Source organism: Microtus oregoni, unplaced genomic scaffold, assembly GCF_018167655.1.
Source record: "Microtus oregoni isolate MIOR12 unplaced genomic scaffold, Mior012 000002F_ref0000024, whole genome shotgun sequence".
In the NCBI taxonomy this organism is placed as follows: Eukaryota; Metazoa; Chordata; class Mammalia; order Rodentia; family Cricetidae; genus Microtus; species Microtus oregoni.
In genome coordinates this window covers 72,118,103-72,135,782 of record NW_024543061.1, presented here as the reverse complement: position 1 = coordinate 72,135,782, position 17,680 = coordinate 72,118,103, and the positions used below count along the sequence as shown (strand labels likewise).

Below are 17,680 nucleotides of genomic sequence, written 5' to 3'. Positions count from 1 at the left end.
CATATACTTCAGAAAGGTAGGCCATTCAAACTCTTCAAATAACTAGAGAACATGGCATTTGAACTGTTTTAATAACATAGGCTTTTGTTGTCATGAGAATTATTTGCTCTTTACAGCACCAATCTAAATGTAAGGGTATCTTACTTGATAATTGTTATTGTATGTAGTTTCAGTTTTGTTTAAGTTGGTAAATTTGCTTTCTTTTTGTACAATTCTTGATAACAATAGTCCATGTATATAATTTTATTGTGTTAGAGATAGAACCTTTCTTCTTAACTAAAATGAAAGGCGGTATTACAGGAAGCCTGACAGTGGTCCAGTAGCCAATAGAGAGGAGCGTTTTTGTCCAAGAGGCAGGGTTTTCATTGAGAATGGACATGAACAAGGGAGAGGCAGCTTTCTAAGTCAGGAACAAATGATGGAGGGTATAAGTGGTGATTTAGTGTCTCATTTCTAGGTTCTCCTTTGTTCTTTAATATTTCTTCATGGATTTTGTTTGATAATTAATGGTAAACATCATTAATCATTCTTTTAATCAAAAAGAAATTATGTATTAATCAAAACTAATCCTTTAAGAAAAAGGAATAAAATAATTGGTTATTTGAAACGAACTTCAAGTTTAAGAAGTTGATCTACATATTTTCCTAATAACTCTTTGACAGATTTGGCATGCAAATGTGTATTTATGAAAATACAAAGTGTATTATACAAACACAGCTTTAGGAAATCATTATTAGATTCAGTTACTATTCTTACATGCCAGGGAATACTTCAGCTTCTCTATATGAAATTTTGGGATGGCAGACGATATTTTCTTCAGGAACATCACCTTAAAAACCTATGTGCATAATTTATTTTCCTAAAAATTAAAAAAATGTAGTTTAGTCGGTAGATAGGGAAAGCATGTCTTTCATCAACACCTTGAAGCTATTTGAAGACAACAATGCATCATGGGGTCTTAGAAACTGAGAAATATGACCTAATTATGAGACAATGCCTACATGTATTTGTGTGACCATAAAATCTTCTATTTAAAAGAGCTGATATGCAAAGTTAATATTTCATTGGGGCTGCAGAGATGGATCAGCAGTTAACACTACTTGTTTCTCTTTCAGAGGCCCTGGTTTTGGGTCTCAGCATCGATATAGCAACAAACAATTATTTATATTTCTAGTTCCAGATATTCTCCTCTCCTCCATGGGCACTAAATGCATGTGGTACACAGTCTTTCATGCAAGGAAAACCCATTTACACAAAACAAAATAAATAATTCTTGTTAAATATTATACCTAATGAATGCTGACCTTATTGGATCATACTGTACATCATGAAAAGGCCACATGACGCAATATGCACCCCTAAAGTTGCTTTCTGGCATGAACGTGATCACATATCAAGAAACTGACAAGAACATGCTGACTGATTTTTACTCTTAAATGGACATCAGAGAACAGTGGATGCTCACTTGAGCTTTTACATAAACACAAAGTCATATTGGACTGTAATCTGAAAACATACATAGTTTCTTTGAAGTTTAAGTAACTTATGGCAGGTAAAATGCAGTATTTATTTATGTGCTGAAGTATGTGTCTAGGGCTCAATCACGTCAACAAGTACTCTACTACAGAGTTGTATGACAGCTTTGAAGCCATATTTTTAGGCTACATGTTGTCAAGGATGAGGTATTAGTTAAATTATGGAGCAACTGTCTTCAAGCAATATTCCAGGAGGCTTCATAGATGAACAGATATAAATAGGAATATTGATATAGAAATGAAGGTAGACATGCTAAGATATTAAAGACAAAGTATATAAGAAATGTATTTATTTCCATGCATTGAGACTTTTTACCTTTTTTTCCTCAGAATAATCTAATTGTACAATTTTGCCTGACAATTATTAGCCTAATAATATATTTTGCCTCTTGAATAAATTATGATATATTTATTCACCAATTGTCATATATTAATGGAGATTTTATGATTTTTTTTACCTCTGTCATGCATTCAAGTCAAAACTATGGCTTTCAGCTTAGTTTCATAGATTACAGAGTTTCTTGGAATATCTGCAAAGAGATTATCTTCTTTTCTTATAAAAGAAGATATTATAACTATTAGGATTGGTGATAATGTTGGTTTAGACATAAAAAGCCTGCTAATGAGTAACCAGAGGACTCTTCTGGAACAGAAGGATGTTTGATGAATGATTTAGAATACTGAAGTCATGAAAATTCATAGTTTCAATATGACATTCAGCTTTGTCAATATTGTACATGAATGTGGTTAGCCTGTGTCTATGAATATGTGTATCAATCTTATCCTATCCTGGCATTTTGTCTATACTGCTCTTTCCATACTGGATTCATGGCCATCCAAAGAATTATGCTAACAGAAGTTTAAGTGTTAAATTTCAGAATGACACCAAATTGTCATTCCTATGAATCTCCCACTGTGCTACTTTCATGAAGATCACTCTAATTTTCATAAAGAATCATATGAAAGGAGGAAAAGAAGAACATGATCTAAGTAAAATGAAAAGAAAAACTTGAATAGAGCATCCAAAAACAGCAAATTAAGAGTCTAAAAATTAAGGCTCAATTATTTACTTGGTTTAAGAATTCCTCAATACGTTGAATATGCAAACATTTTGTATTTACCTTTCTAGTTAAAATTCAACAAAATTTAAAAATCAATGAAAGAGCATTTACAAACCCTGAATAATTAAGTTGGGAAGAATGCTCTAAGGTATACATAAAATATTTTAAATTTCATATGCCGATTAGGGCCAGGTACATATTTATAAAAATTCTAGGGAGATGAAAACAATAAACATCTGGGCTCCAGAAACCATTGCATATGTAGGACTGTCCAAGTGGAGGAAGAATGTGAGCTGGTTGACACTTAATGTCAAAAGAACACCATCTACACAAACAGCAACTTCCTAACAGGTAAATTGTTAACGGAGTGTTACACGTGAGAAAAGAAACAAAGATTCCTTTTGCAGGTTCTTTTGGGCAGCTAATCTATTGGGCTCTGGTCAAACAACATGCATAATATACTAAGAGCATGTTTATGTAGTTTTATTTATTTATTCATTTATTTTACTATAACAAGTCATATCTTATGTTAATTCTCTGGCTAAAATCAGAAATATCTGGGAAATACAGCAAAGTTGTGGGCAGAACTCCTGGTAAGAATAAAAAAGAAGTCTCCCAAATGATACTGAACTGATTCATAAATGGAGAAAGTAGGACCTTTTCTAATGAAAGTGAATGAAGTGGTCTATAATTGCCTTAAGTTTGGCAACAGTCCCCAGATTTCACACATACACGCTCAGACCAAGAAAACAACAAAGTATAATTGCATGCTAAATATTTTATTGGAGTGTTGAAGTTTCTCTTAAAACATCATTGCTTCTTTGAAATGACATTAAAGGTAACTGATGTCTAATTCTCCTGCAACAAATAAACAGATAAATAAGGTAAGGGAGTAGAAAGATCTAGTCAGCAATACAAACATTTTCTGAGATATCTGTTATGTGGATATCTATCTATGTAAGCGTTCAGACATTTGATAGACCTTTGACTTTAAATAACATTTGTCACAGAAATCAAGGTATAGAGAACTTTCATGTTTTCGATGTGTAAAATATCTTTGCCTTTTGGAAGTCGGTGGTGATCTCTAGACTTTAGGACTGTGCTGTTGGCAGGAGGCTATTCATTTGTTCCCTAGTGTTCAGCCCCCAAATAAGCACACAGAAACCATATTATTTAAATGACTGCTTGGCCAACCATTTAAGTGCAATGCTAGATACCTCATATATCCTAAACTAACCCATCTACATAAAGTTGCTCATCACCCCGAGGTCGTGACCTACCAGCAATGTTCTAGCTGGGGCTTGTGCCTTTCTCCTCTGGCAACTCCATGGCTTGTCACTGACTCTGCCTTCTTTCTGCCAGCATTCAGTTTAATTTTCCTGCCTAGCTCTACTCTGCCCTATGTATAGGCCCAAAGAAGCTTCCTATTAACCCATGGTATTCACAGCAAACAGAGAGAATCCCACAACTTTGTTAGAATGATAAAGTGTCTTTTTACTTTTGTCCTGCTGATGAACCTTTTATTTATGCAGAAAATTTCTCGAGGTTACTTGCCTATTCATCACCTCAGTTGCCATCGTCACCATTGTCGTTGCCATTGTCATCACCGCCATCGCCCTCCTCAGGTGGGCCTTCTGGTTTTTCTGGTTTTTCAGGTTTAGGAGGGCGGGGTTTCTCCTGATCTCCCTCCTGGGGTGGGCCATGTGGTTTTCCAGGTTTTGGAGGGCGAGGATGATGTGGTGGTTTCTGTGGTGGTTTTTCTTCCCCATCGTCATCCTCATCATCTCCAGGTTCTTCACCTTCCTCATCTTTCTGATGCTGTTGACCTTTGCCCTGGCTTTTTTGCTCTTCCTCTGCAGGGACATAGATCCATGTCGAAGAAGCTTATATTCTCTTTCTGTCAGAATACCCTTCCTAAATTTATGAGTCTGGTTCTTTTTGAAATGTAATTTTTAAATATTTATCATAATAGCTTTCTTATGGCTCAGCTCTTGAGACAAATATATCTACTTAAATTTGATCATTAAAAGTGATTTCATTTTTCTTACAATTCTCAGACAGAAATGACAAAACTGAAAGGATTGTTTTAATAATATTAGTTAGAATTAGGCAATGTAGCCTAATGTGACAGCAATGCTCTATTATTAAATGTAGCATGTTGTTTTTGGTTCTATAACAAATTGGAGAACAAAAAGAAGTATAGGAAAGAGACTAAAAGATGTTCCATTCAGTTTTCCTGCAGTGCTTTTGTTGATGCAGAGCTGAGTGAGAAAAATAAATTTTAAAAAGATGAGAGATGCTGAGATCTATGAAATTACATAGCTATCTAATGTGGAAATCTATAATTATGAAAGGAATCAATGGGAAAAATTCTTTGATCAACCCATAGAGACATGGAAGATTTTTAATGAGGACAATCAGTTTGTTTATCATATGCAAGCCATTGCTTCCATCTGTGGAAGAGACAAAATGTTCCTGGTCGAAAACCTGGCTTCCTACTCTTCCAGTGTGTTGCCATCTTCTAGGTCCTAGAGTAAATGAAGGGGAACTTTCCTATATATTTCAGGGTAAGCTGTCACATGCTAACTTCACAAAATAAAAAAATTATGAGATTTTATAAAACTGAATAATTGCAAAGTAAATCACGCTTAATTGGTTAATATAGGATGAATCAGTCCCTACCTAAGAGCTGAGCAGAAGCGTCTTCACTGATGATCTCTAGAACATAAGCACAAGAACAGTGAAAAGTTATTTACAAGATTTTTTTAGTTGGAAATACAAATGGCTTTCAATAACATCTTCACATCCACTAAGAAGTATTTTATTCTTGGACCATTCTGATGATACTGCTGACAGAATGGTTTCTTAGATCAGGAACAACCACTATTTTGTTTCTTAGTATCTCTGACAACCCTTACTGTTAGACTTCATTTTAATATGGGAATTTCATTCTGAGAAGTTTATATTATTTGTTTTTCTTCATGACCTTCTTTTGTTGTATGATATATATCTGTAGGTATTTCATACATGAAGTGAAAATAAACATTGCTGTAAATACTTTGTGAAGAACAATGAATATTTTATGTGGGTCATTAAAATAGGGAATGAGTCCCACGAAGATATCTCAGTGGGTAAAAGTTCTTGTATGATGAAATGTATTCAGTTCCTGGAATCATATTGTAGAAATACAAATCTTGTTGACAAGATTCTGTCCTCTGACTGGAATGTGAAAAAACAGTCAAAATCTCTCTCTCTCTCTCTCTCTCTCTCTCTCTCTCTCTCTCTTTCTCTCTCCGTGTGTCTGTGTGTTTGTCTCCCTCCTTGCCTCCTTATCTCTTACACACATACAAGGAGACATATACACGGACAATTCTGCATGCACACAATGCTCAAAACTAATTTAAGAATTTATGCACTGATATTTCTACCTGAATCTATACAGTTTCAACTTTATTGCTTTATTCATTCTCTCAAAAGCATCTGTGACATACCTTTTCTTCTTTCAAATTTCACAATCCTCTGTACAGCAAGATTATCATTATTTAGTATTGGATTCTTATAACTCCTTGAGAACTGAGTTTCTTTCTGTCAACTGTATCATGATCCCATGCATCATGCCCCACCAAAAATGTCTTTTCACAAATGCATTCATGTTATTTTGTTATAAAATAATTTCTTAAATTTTACTATGAGCAACATTTAAGATCCAGTGCAAAATGAAAATATAAAGATTCCAATATGTTTTGCTAATCCTTTTCTTCAGTTTTTTATTTATCTTTTCACATTTCTCCTAGCTCTGTATTTCAGTGTATTGCCCAACTCCAATTTCACAGAACCACTGTCTACCAACTTCATACCTGCATTTGCTCTCTGAACTGAGCTCAGGGCCAACAAGGCTGCTGTAAGCAGGACCACCAACATCTTGGAGGAGCCTCTGGAGTTGCTTCCAAGTCTGTGGTGGGAGAAGTAAGGCCAGAGTCTTTATAAGGAAGGTAGAACAAAGGCACTTTTCAGGTCCTTACTGGTGACCTGACCTAACACAGCAGGATACGTTGCATCCCTGACTTTTCTTTGGGACATTAGCCTAGCAGGATGCATGAAGAGTAGGCTGTCAATGTCTCTGTTCTCAATAATAAAAGATGAAAGTGAGACAAAAATGTTGATGTAACTCAGGCAACATCCAGATATTAGAAATAAAGTTCTGTGATTGTTTAAGCTCCAGGTGCTGTAACCATGACCCTGACCGTGTTAGTTGTTATTGAGAGGGAATTTGCTTCTATCCACTCATGTATATTTTTGTCAAAATTCTTCCTGTCATCGAGGATAAAGATAGATATTGTCTCTGTTTCAATTCAACCTCTATTCATGGTGTTACACCCATGTGTTATCTTGTATATAATACAGAGCTGACTGTTTGTTTGTCTTTTTCAGTTTTACAGAGTGTTAGGACACCAAGCATGGATGCATAGTAAGAGACAAACAAGAGTGACAGCCTGTTTGGGCATAGAAAGGCTGTCCATAATGTGCAAATTTCCCCAGATCTGGTTTAAATTAGAGAAGCTATGTTATCATAGACCTAGAAGACTTCATATAGTATTCTTCATGTTCCTCTGTGTTATAGAAAGAAAAGTAGCAGTTGAGATTCCAAGAAACTGGAGGACAAGTAATCACAAAGATAGCTTCACTAGTCTTCATGAGCATAGTTGCACATTTTTTTTTATTAGAAATTTTGATTAGCATGTAACATGGTTTTGTGTAACACATATTAATCCCAGCACTTTTGTTCTGAGGCAATTGAATCTCTGTCAGTTCTTGAGCAGCCATGTTTACGAATGAGTTCTGGGAATTTTAAGCCTGGTACATGAAGAAACTTCATCTCAAAAAAAAAAACAAAGAAAGAACAAAATGCTTTGCAAATATTGTATGTTAATGGGTCTTCTAATAATACTATTTTGTTTTACTCTATGATCCTATTTTTTTTCTGTTGTGAGAGGTACAAAAGTACAAATATAATGAGCGATCATTCATGTCTGAAACAATATCAGTCTTTCATAATTGCCTAGTTTTTGTATGGGTTTGATAGAAATTTGAATACTATGTGGATTATGTAACGCACAGAGGGCCACATGGATTTGAATTTAGATGATACTTCATCCACATGAAACTTTCCTGTGATATGCATATCAATTTGCTTGATGCTCCATTTTAAAACATATGTAGATAGTCTCACAAAACAGAAATCACTGAATAATTGCTATAGATGATATGAAAATCTGTAATGAAAGCAGTTGTGTGTTTTTTTACCAAGTAAGTTGATAATAGATGTATTCTGAATGTGCAGTGTGTTTGTATTTGGTAATTTTCTTGGGTTCTATAAAACTTGAGACACTCTCACAGAGCTCATGGAGTTGAACGTTAAAGACAGTCGAGTGTTGTGAATAATGCCCAATGTATATTGACAGGATAGTTTTCCATGTGTCTGCAGATACAAGATGGGCAGGATTTGCAGATGAGGGGTCCTGACCGAGGCTGCCCTTGGTGAACCTTTTTCTGGCCAGAGGAGGAGGAGGGGAGAAAGCTAGGTATACATGCCCTGTGTGGGCAGCTGAAGCATTAGCTGTTCTGGCAGAAGTCAGCTTTGTTCTTAGCTAGGTGGGTCATGGAATAAAGAAGATGATTTTGTCAAATATCACACAACTTGAGCCCTTTTCTTGACCTTTCTCAGTGTCGGCAACTTGTTAAAGGGATTATGGTTTTAGGTTAGAAAAATATCACCTAGAAACTCAGCAGAAATAGTATAAACAGTTTGTGGAGTAGCTAAGGAGGAACACTGTCAGTCATTAGTTTTTAAGGTTGGCCAAGAAATACACAATATGCAACAGGCTCATAAGAACTTGTCGTGGTTGAAACAGTTGAGGATTGGCTTTTCCATATTACACACCTATCCCTGTTCTGGTTACAATCATGGAAAATTTAAATTCATCAAGTCACAAAGATACTTCCCTGTCCCATTTTTTACCGAACTACAGAAAATGCCCAAAATATGGATCCAGTACATATGGAAGTTCCAGTTTTAACTTGTGTGGATTCTGCATTGAAGTTTATGTTTTGAGTCCAGTTTTTTTTTTATCTGAATTCACTCTCAACGTCTTCCTCATTGTTCACATTATAAGCAATATTCGTTGTTTTCTCAAATCATGGTGACTGTGGTGACTGATGTCAAGTGGAATAGCCTCAGAGATTTAAATTGCATTTCTAAGAAAACTGTGAATGTTGAATATTTACAAAGTATTTATTAGCTTTTTTTAATTTTTCCTATTGTGGCATACCCATTTAGGGGTAGAGCAATGGCTTGGCTCACAACCAAGAATATAAGAAAAAAATCCTTTTAATATTTTTTTAACTTCTATGTATTGAGAGTTTCGTACATTCTGAATATTAGTCTCCCGTGTGATATACAGGTTGTAAGAGTTTTTATTTTCCTTCCTAATTTTTTATTTTTCATGGTGGGATCCTTTAATTCCACCTAATCACTTTTGTCAATTGGGACCTTCTGTTTTTACTCAAATCATTTTTAGAAAGTTCTAGGTATATGCCTCAAGGTTTCCTGTAACTTTCTAAACAGTTTCATATTTATCTCCATTCATTAAATAGGTTAAATTAAAAGTGTTTAAATTTGGAATGAGTACTTTTTAGGGTAGATTGATATCTGTGTATTTTTCGACATGTGGAGTTTCAATTTTTCAAGAGGTATTTGTTGACCATTTGGATTTCCTCTGCTAATATTTTGTTTATGATCAACAAATAATACTTTCTTGAAGATCACAGGGCAGAGCTAAGGCACTAGTTAGCTGTACAGAATAGGCAATGGCTGCACATACCTATAATTCCAGTACTCAATAGACAGAGGCAAATTTATCTCTGTGTTTTCAAGGCCTCCCTGGGCTACACTATATTGATCTGTCTCAAAGAGAAATAACTAAGACGTGGAGGGTCACACTTTTAACCCCAGTACTTGGGAGTAACTCTCCTTTAAAACTTGCATGAGGGAGATGGAGATAGGACTGCTATGGATGTTCAGAGTGAGGAATATAAGGTGGGAGGAGACAGTTGATTGTATTCAGCTTGAGGTTTCACAGAGAAAGCTTTCAGTCACAGGATTTCTAGTTTCATTATGACCTATTTGAACTGAGGATTTAGTAGAGGTAAGAGGTCGTGGTTGGCTAGTCTGGCTTTCTGATCTATCTGCATTAACTCCTATATCTAACTTCAGGCTATTGTTATTAAGACCAATTACAATTCGTACTATATTGTCTAGAATGGATATTTGACAGCTATGTTAATATTAAATGCTATTGGTATTTTGTGGGTTCTTTTCTGTCATGTAATTAATTTCATTGATCTACACATGCATTTTTGCATCTGTTCCATGCTGCTTTTCTTAAAATCCTTGTAGTATAATTTTGACCATGTGTTGTGCTACCATGTTTTTCTTCTCCTATCTAAGAAGAATTCTGTAAAATAAACACACACACACACACACACACACACACACAGACGCACACACACACACACAGAGTATTATTTGGTTTCCAACTTTTATTCAACCATGTATAAATCAAAAATATTTATCATTTAGGTTTCATTTGAATACAGTTAGACATTTTTTGTTTGTTTTCTAAAGATATAATATAAAACAAATTTACATTGAATAATCTTGAAATAAAATAAGTATGTGAGAAGGCATGTGCTTATTTCCAAAATCTAATTAATATATATTCAAGAAGGGATTTCACTGGATTTTACTCTACAGATCTGACTGGCCTCAAATTCAGAGTTCAGTTTGACTCTGTTCCTGGAATGTAGAGATTAAAGTCCTTCACTGACATGTCTTGCTCTCTTTACAACTTTTAATTTCACAAAAGAATCTCATTTGGCTTTCATGTCATAAAATTTCTCCTAGAACCAGGCTCTACTTACAGCGTTTGAATACTTTACTTTTACTTTTATATTTTCTGTATTTCCAAAGAGTGCTATATTTTACATATCAACCACAAATCATACTTTGCCACTCAAAGAAAACTGAAATTTACTGCATCCCTGTATTTATTTCCATCTCCACATTTCCTTTTATTTCTTGCTGTTTTAAGTTTACTTATTAACTTCTTACAAGATGAAAAAAATTCCATTTGTCATTCTTATAGATATGTGTGCAGCTTACCAATTCCATAATATTCCCTTATTTTTGTCTCTTTTTGCATATGTAAAATTAACAAAATTGAGTTTATTGGAGACCATTGTTTGCTTTTCAAATCTTTCAACATAGAGAGCCTCTCCCTTATATCTTTAATTTTTTAAATATTTCATTTATTACGTATACAGTGTTCTACCTGCATGTATACCTTCATGCAAGCATTATAGATGGTTGTGAATCACCATGTGGTTGCTGGTAATTGAACTCAGGACCTCTGGAAGAGGAGCCAGTGCTCTTAACCTCTGAGCCATTTCTCCAGCCCCTTTCTTATAACTTTGAAGTGGTTCTGATGATTTGGATTTTCTTTTTCTGTAAAAATTTCATTTCCTTGACTAGCCTTTGACTTTTCCTCTTTGTTTTTATCCAACTGTATGACAGGTGGCTCAGTGGTTAAGAGCATGTTAAGATATAGCGGAGAACCTTGGAATGGTCTTCAAAACACAATGGTGACTGACCATAGTTTTTAAACTTCTGTCTTCTCTTATTCTAGATTCTTGCTCTCTCAGAAACAGAGACAGTAAATGGAAATTGCTTTGCAACTATTATATTGACACACTTTAAGTATGGTTTTGATGGTATAATCCACTGGCATAAATGTATCCGCGCAAAATAAATGCAATGCAGATATCAAAGAATATTTACCACTTTAATGTTAAACTTACAGAACCGAAGCTCCAGCGTAGTACAGGAGGTAGGGAGGAAAAAAAGGGCCGAGCCGCCTCTCCTTGCACCCATTTATTGGCAGGCCTTCGCCCGAGGCAAACCCTGCCCCCTAAAGGGGCTGACTTAACCCTACACATAAATTTCTAAAGAATATAGTTTCTGTGTTGTTATTTTGGGGCATAAGCTAGCCAGGCTCCTGGGAGCTGGGTGGCAGGAAGCAGCCTGCTGTCTCTTTTTACAAATATTGCCCAGACTTGGATAACTGAATTCACAGAAAGCCTGAGACAGCTTGGGAAAGAATAGAGTAAAGCATGTTTTCTTGGTAACAGCAATTTCTTGGTTCTGCTCTTCTTGCTAGAGTCAAGCAAGTACTCTCATCTAAGAGAGGCTTCCTGACTCAGCTTTACCTGAAAAACCTTGCAGCTATTTTAAGAGGTCCTGCCTCAAAGCACTTAAACAGTGTTGATGAAAAACTGAATGCATGCTTTTCGGTTTTCAGCCATAACAGGAAAATAGTTGTGCTGTTTTAAAATGTAGGCTTTCTGGGCTGTCCTGCCAGGGCAACCTCTCAGGCAGGAGGTGAGACTTATTGTGATCTGTGAGCAGAATGCTGCAGCTTGCTTGCATGCAGGGACCTTAAAATGCCACAGGGTTGTAGAAATAAAAATGGCTATGGCAGGTACCTCTGCCATGAGGCTGGAAAGCTAAGGAATGGGATGGATTCAGCCAGCAAAGCCACAGCTTTAATCCTATCTATATTGCTTGTTAAATTAAAGACATGTATGGTCAGAAATAGAGAGATATACAGTAAAGAGAGATTTAAAGACAAAGAAAACCTCAAAATGGTTTACAGTGTGTTAAAAAAATATATGCAGGATAAAGGTTAAAGTTCTTAAAAGTATAAAAGAAAAAGAAAGAGAGTAGTTTGGGTGTGGTGGTACACATCTTTTATCCCAACACTTGGGAGGCAGAGGTATATTGACCTCTGAGACTTCAAGGGGCAGAGGTAGATTGACCTCTGTGACTTCAAGATGTGGTAGCACAAGCCTTTTAATTCCAATGCCTGGGAGGCAGAGACAGCTGGATCTCTGCCAGTTCAAGGACAGCCTGGTCTGCAGAGTTATGTCAGGACAAAGATATACAGAGAACCTGTCTCAAAAAATAAAAATAAAAGAAATAGAGGTTAAAGTAAAGCCGCTCAAAGATGGAAAATACACAGAGAATCTTGATACTGTATTCTATTATGCTGTCTTTGAATTATTTGAATGCTGAGGAATGAGAAACAGCAACTAAAAGATATTTGTTTATATATGCTGCTGAACTAATCCAACATAGATATTTTGAAAATACCTTGACTTCAAAATTTGGATCTAAGTTTATGATGCTTTGGAAAAGTCCTTCTTTTGTTTTCACAGAGAATGAGGCCCTGTGGATTACTTCTATCCCAATATGGTATGATAGACCTTGCTCTCCTGAAAGATTACTGTGAACATCTTCAAAAATTAGTTCATTCAACTGTCGACCTAGATGAACCTGGCACACAGGTTACTCCATGAAAGACCTAAATAACAGCGCCCCCATTCATCACAAAGCAGTTTGGAGAGAAATAATTGTGCCCATATTCCCAAATATTGTTTAAAGTGTTCTTTTACATTTAAAGTGGGATATGATATTGATATGGATAATTTACATTGCTATAAGTTTTGCTTTGTTGATATAAATTTAAGGTCACTTTTGTTATATGTATTTGTATTTCTGATATTGATTAAGGTATTGTGATTGTGTAGTTCACTTAAAAATGTAATGTATAATTAGAAAATATAGGTTGTTAATGGATAATCATCAATAATAGTCAAGCTTGTATTCATGATAGATTTTCTAGATGTGCATAGATATATTTTAGATAGACATTCTTCATATTTTTCAAAGATTACAGAATATGACATTTAATGTTTTAATAACTTAGGGCTTTTCCTGACAATGAGACACATCTGCTCCTGGCAGCACCAATCTACTTCAAAAGGAAGATGGGCATTGAAGAGGCTCCTTATGGAGTTTGATAGCCATTTGGGCAAGAAACTGCTCTTGCCTGGACTGTTGCATAAAATGGACACAGAGAACCTGCAGAGAGAGGACTGCTGAACTTTCCTAAAGGTGAGATGATCTTTTGATGTTCCTGATTCATGAAAAGTTTGTGAGTCATTCTGCATGACACAGCAGAAAGTGACTCACTGTCTTTGAAATGCCCTGCTTCATGGAAATGTGTGCTGGAAACGATGGGCCTGTACAGAGGAACTTTGGGTGACTGTCCAGGCAGCGAGATGCCTCTGTGATTTCTAGAGTTATGTAAGTTGCTTACTTATTATTTACTTAGGTAATATTATATTGTTCTGGAGTCTTTGATGGAGATGAAGAATAGATAGATAGTTATATTTGTTTTCTTTGTTATAATAAAAGATGAAATGAATATAAATATTATAACTGTAATTCTTACTTAATAACTGTTTTGTTATATGTAGTTTTGCTATGTTAAAGTTAATGCCACTTTTTTTTTGTTTCAACAGAAAAAGGGATAATGATGTGGAAGGGTCTTCTGTTTTGAGTTGATTTTATTGGTTAATAAAAAAACTGCCTTGGCCCTTTGATAGGACAAAAAATTAGGTAGGCATGGTAAACAGAACAGAATGCTGGGAGGAAGTGAAGCTAATGCCATGCCTCTCCTCACTGGGTCAGACGCTATGGAGCCAGGCACCAGGTCAGACATGCTGAATCTTTCCAGGTAAGCCACCACCTCGTGGTGCTACACAGATTATTAGAAATGGGTTAATCAAGATATGAGAGTTAGCCAAGAAGATTCTAGTTCTAATGGGCCGGGCAGTGTTTAAAAGAATACAATTTGTGTGTTGTTATTTCAGTTGTAAAGCTAGCCGTGTGAGAGCCATATAGGGCGAAAAGTAGACCTACCCACAGCTCCTTCTACAGGTAGGCCTTCCTATTTTCCATGAGGAGGATCATGAGAAAGTTGGTGGTTGACTCTCTTGTGTCTTCACATCTACAGCCTCACATTTATCAATAGCAGAGGTTTTGGGGTACAGATACTTTTCCTATTATAAATAGACAATCCTCTGCCTTTTTCTTCTCAAATGTGCTCACGAATATTTTTTGTCCTCTATCATCCAACCTAGTACTATCATGTTATATCATTTTTCACTTTCCAGGAATCCCTTTTATTCATTGTTTGAATCTATGTTCATGTTTTTGCTTGGGTTTACTTTTATGACTGGGCCTAGTTTGGCCTCAAGTTTTCTACTCTTCCCACACTTTTGAGTGCTGATATTATAGGGATGAGCCATAATAGGTAGCTCTAACCTCACCTTTCTAAGGTTGGTTTTTATTTTTTTAAGCCAATATTTGACAAATATGTAGTGTCTATTCTATAAGCCATCATTTGTTTGCTATAGGTCTCACTGAATATTGTCCTCACCTCCATTTTGTTTATCTTTAGGACATACCTGAATATTTCATGAACAATCATGAACTATTGAGTTTCCATAATTGATTTTGTACAACACTTGAGTAGTTGTTAAATTTAGAGTGAGGTGTGTGTGTGTGTGTGTGTGTGTGTGTGTGTGTGTGTTTGTCTAGGTGTTGAGGAATTTTAAAGAGTATTTGGATGAATTTAACTCAGAGAGTCCAATGTGATTTTGCTTCTTAAGACAGTGTCCTTATCCAGTGTGTACCATTGGTCCCATACTATAAAAGTGTGAGTTTGAATGCTAGTCCTCTATGAACAAGTGTTGAGAATATTGTAAAGAGATCCTTCAAGTTCCAGCCTATAAAACTTTCTCTTTCTCTCAGTGTTCAAGTAAAGATGTTACAATAAGCTAAAGGGGGTGAGTCAAAAAATATCAAGCTTAAGAAATCTACTGAGAAAGGGTCCATCTATCCATATTTCTTTATTGTTCTTTTTTTTTCTTTTTTCTTATTTCTATCAGTTTTCCCCCATTGAAAGCATTCCCAGTCTTATATATCCTGAAAACCAGCAATTCCACAGGGCTATCAGGTTCCAGGCTGGAATTCTTATGCCACATAATAAATCAGATAATGGTTTTCATACACACACACACAAACACACACACACACACACATACACACACACGCGCACACATACACACACACACACACACACACACACACACACACACACACAACATAAGTCTGTAACTGTTAGCTCAAAGGTGGCTAAAGCACATTAGGTGAACCCATAATAGAGAAACTTAGTTAAGAAAGTAAAGAAATCATCAAGGAATAAATTTTAGAGGACAAACATTAGTGTGGTATGCTAAATTTTTAGGGGTTAAAAGAGCTAATAAGTTTACTTTCAGTGCACCACATTTTTCCTCTCCTAGCATTCATAGAATCAGGTAACCAAGCACCCTACCTAAAGAGTCAGTGAAAAGGTATGGTTCACGATCAAATAGCACATACACCAGATGTTGAATCATCTATAGGTTAGGTCTGGGATTTTTCATTAGGTGGTAGAAACAAAGAAGGAACTCCTGTCTCTAAATTAGTAATTCTGGAGTATCTTTTGTCAGTTGTTCCAGTTGTCAAATAAAACCAGAGCATGAGCTTGGGTTAATAGTATCGATGTCCTGGATATTTGCCAATGTCTTCAATGGAATTATCTTACCTGGACAATAAGCCTTGACCAAAAAACTGATTATAAGCATGTTTGTAGCAAGGAAGGCCTTTCTATTTACATAGAAGAGAGAAAGAGGGAACTGACAGTGGAAAACTGTTTTTACACATAGCTAGGGGAAGACAGTTCTTAACTTCGGGTATTAATTCACAAATGTGTAACAGACGTGGAGTTGACTACAGTGAAAGTCTACAGCAAGAGACAGCCACTCATTCACAAAGCAGTAATGCCAAAACGCCTTGACCTTTGGTTCAAAAACCTTCACTAAGGCCCTTGGCTTTTATAAGTCGCCAGTGAAGAAATGACTGAGCATTTAATGTATAATGCTGTGGCTTGTAGGAATATTATACGAGGCCCAAATTAATAGTGTGCTTTTGATAGATAATGTGAAAATTGCAGAGATACAATGGCTGGTGGCTTTTTCTATATGCATAATAGATGCATTATGAAAGCAAAATATATTATTACATTGCAAATTAACTGTTGTTATTTAAATATCAGAGTAATCTTGTCCCATTGGCCTTTTGAAAGTCATAGGAGCAGTTATATAAGTAAGCAGAGCTTACCTGTGCCATGGCTGCTCTCATAAAATTACTCAGAAGCCTGATATTACTTATAAATGCTTGCCTAATAGTTCTGGCTTGGTAAAAGCTAATCCTAAAACCTTAAATTAATGGACATTTCTTATCTACCTTCCGGCACGTGGATCATGACTTGCTATTTTATTTTCTACACATCCCAATTCCTCTGCATATCTGTTGTCTTCTCTGACACTGTCCTTCTTCCTCTCAGTATTCTCAGTTTGGTTGTCCCACCTATAACTCCTGTCTGGCCACTGGTCAGTCAGTTCTTTTTTAATCAGGAAGAATAACACATAATTACAATGTACAGAGGAATGTTATACAGCATTTCCCCCTTTTATCTTATTAAATAGGAAGGTTTCTAACTTCATATAGTAAACTGTATATAACAAAACAGTTATTAAATAAGAATTGTAGTTAGAATACCCAGTGTATATGTATTTTACAAATCTTACCTAATAACAGTGACATCTGACATTTTTAGAGTCAACCTAGGTACTTCTATAATATTGGGGCTCTCATCTTTGTCCTATGAACCTAGTTTATCTCACAGACTTTCCTAAGAAACAGGGAATTTTGAGGATTGTATTAGACCATGTATTGGCAAACTTTGTCAGTTACTTTCTTTTGCATCCTGCTGGTCCAGATTGGACCGAATGTTTATTGGCAGCAACTGAGGCATGGGTGGCTTTTTTTTTTTTTTTTGCTAATCTGGCTAGTTTTCATCACAAAGAAAACAAAATCCCAATGGAGTTTCTTCAGCACCCCTTTTCTTTCTTCTCTGTAGTGGATATATGCTCCCAGGAACAGACATGTCTCATTGTCACAAAATCCATATGATATTAAAACAACTTAGATGCCATATTCCGTATGTCTCTCAAGCG

At 35.7% G+C, this 17,680-nt stretch overlaps 1 protein-coding gene across 1 annotated transcript; it reads right to left on the bottom strand.

Annotated features, from left to right (window-relative positions):
• Positions 1-3,361: 3,361 nt before the first annotated feature.
• LOC121466193 (proline-rich proteoglycan 2-like) lies at positions 3,362-6,577 on the bottom strand. The gene is made up of 4 exons (XM_041679837.1): positions 6,454-6,577; positions 5,279-5,314; positions 4,151-4,449; positions 3,362-3,454 (listed from the first exon to the last, which is right to left on the bottom strand). The coding sequence occupies exons 1-3, from the start codon at positions 6,515-6,517 to the stop codon at positions 4,163-4,165; spliced, it is 387 nt and encodes a 128-aa protein (XP_041535771.1). The 5' UTR covers positions 6,518-6,577; the 3' UTR covers positions 3,362-3,454; positions 4,151-4,162.
• Between the last annotated feature and the right edge of the window lie 11,103 nt (positions 6,578-17,680).

Excerpts from the sequence above, each read along its gene's own strand:
- LOC121466193 (XM_041679837.1), bottom strand. The coding sequence starts at position 6,517 with ATGTTGGTGGTCCTGCTTACAGCAGCCTTGTTGGCCCTGAGCTCAGTT. Across the intron at positions 5,315-6,453 it reads AGTTCAGAGAGCAAATGCAG|AGATCATCAGTGAAGACGCT; the intron begins GTATGAAGTTGG and ends CTTATGTTCTAG. Across the intron at positions 4,450-5,278 it reads CGCTTCTGCTCAGCTCTTAG|AGGAAGAGCAAAAAAGCCAG; the intron begins GTAGGGACTGAT and ends ATGTCCCTGCAG.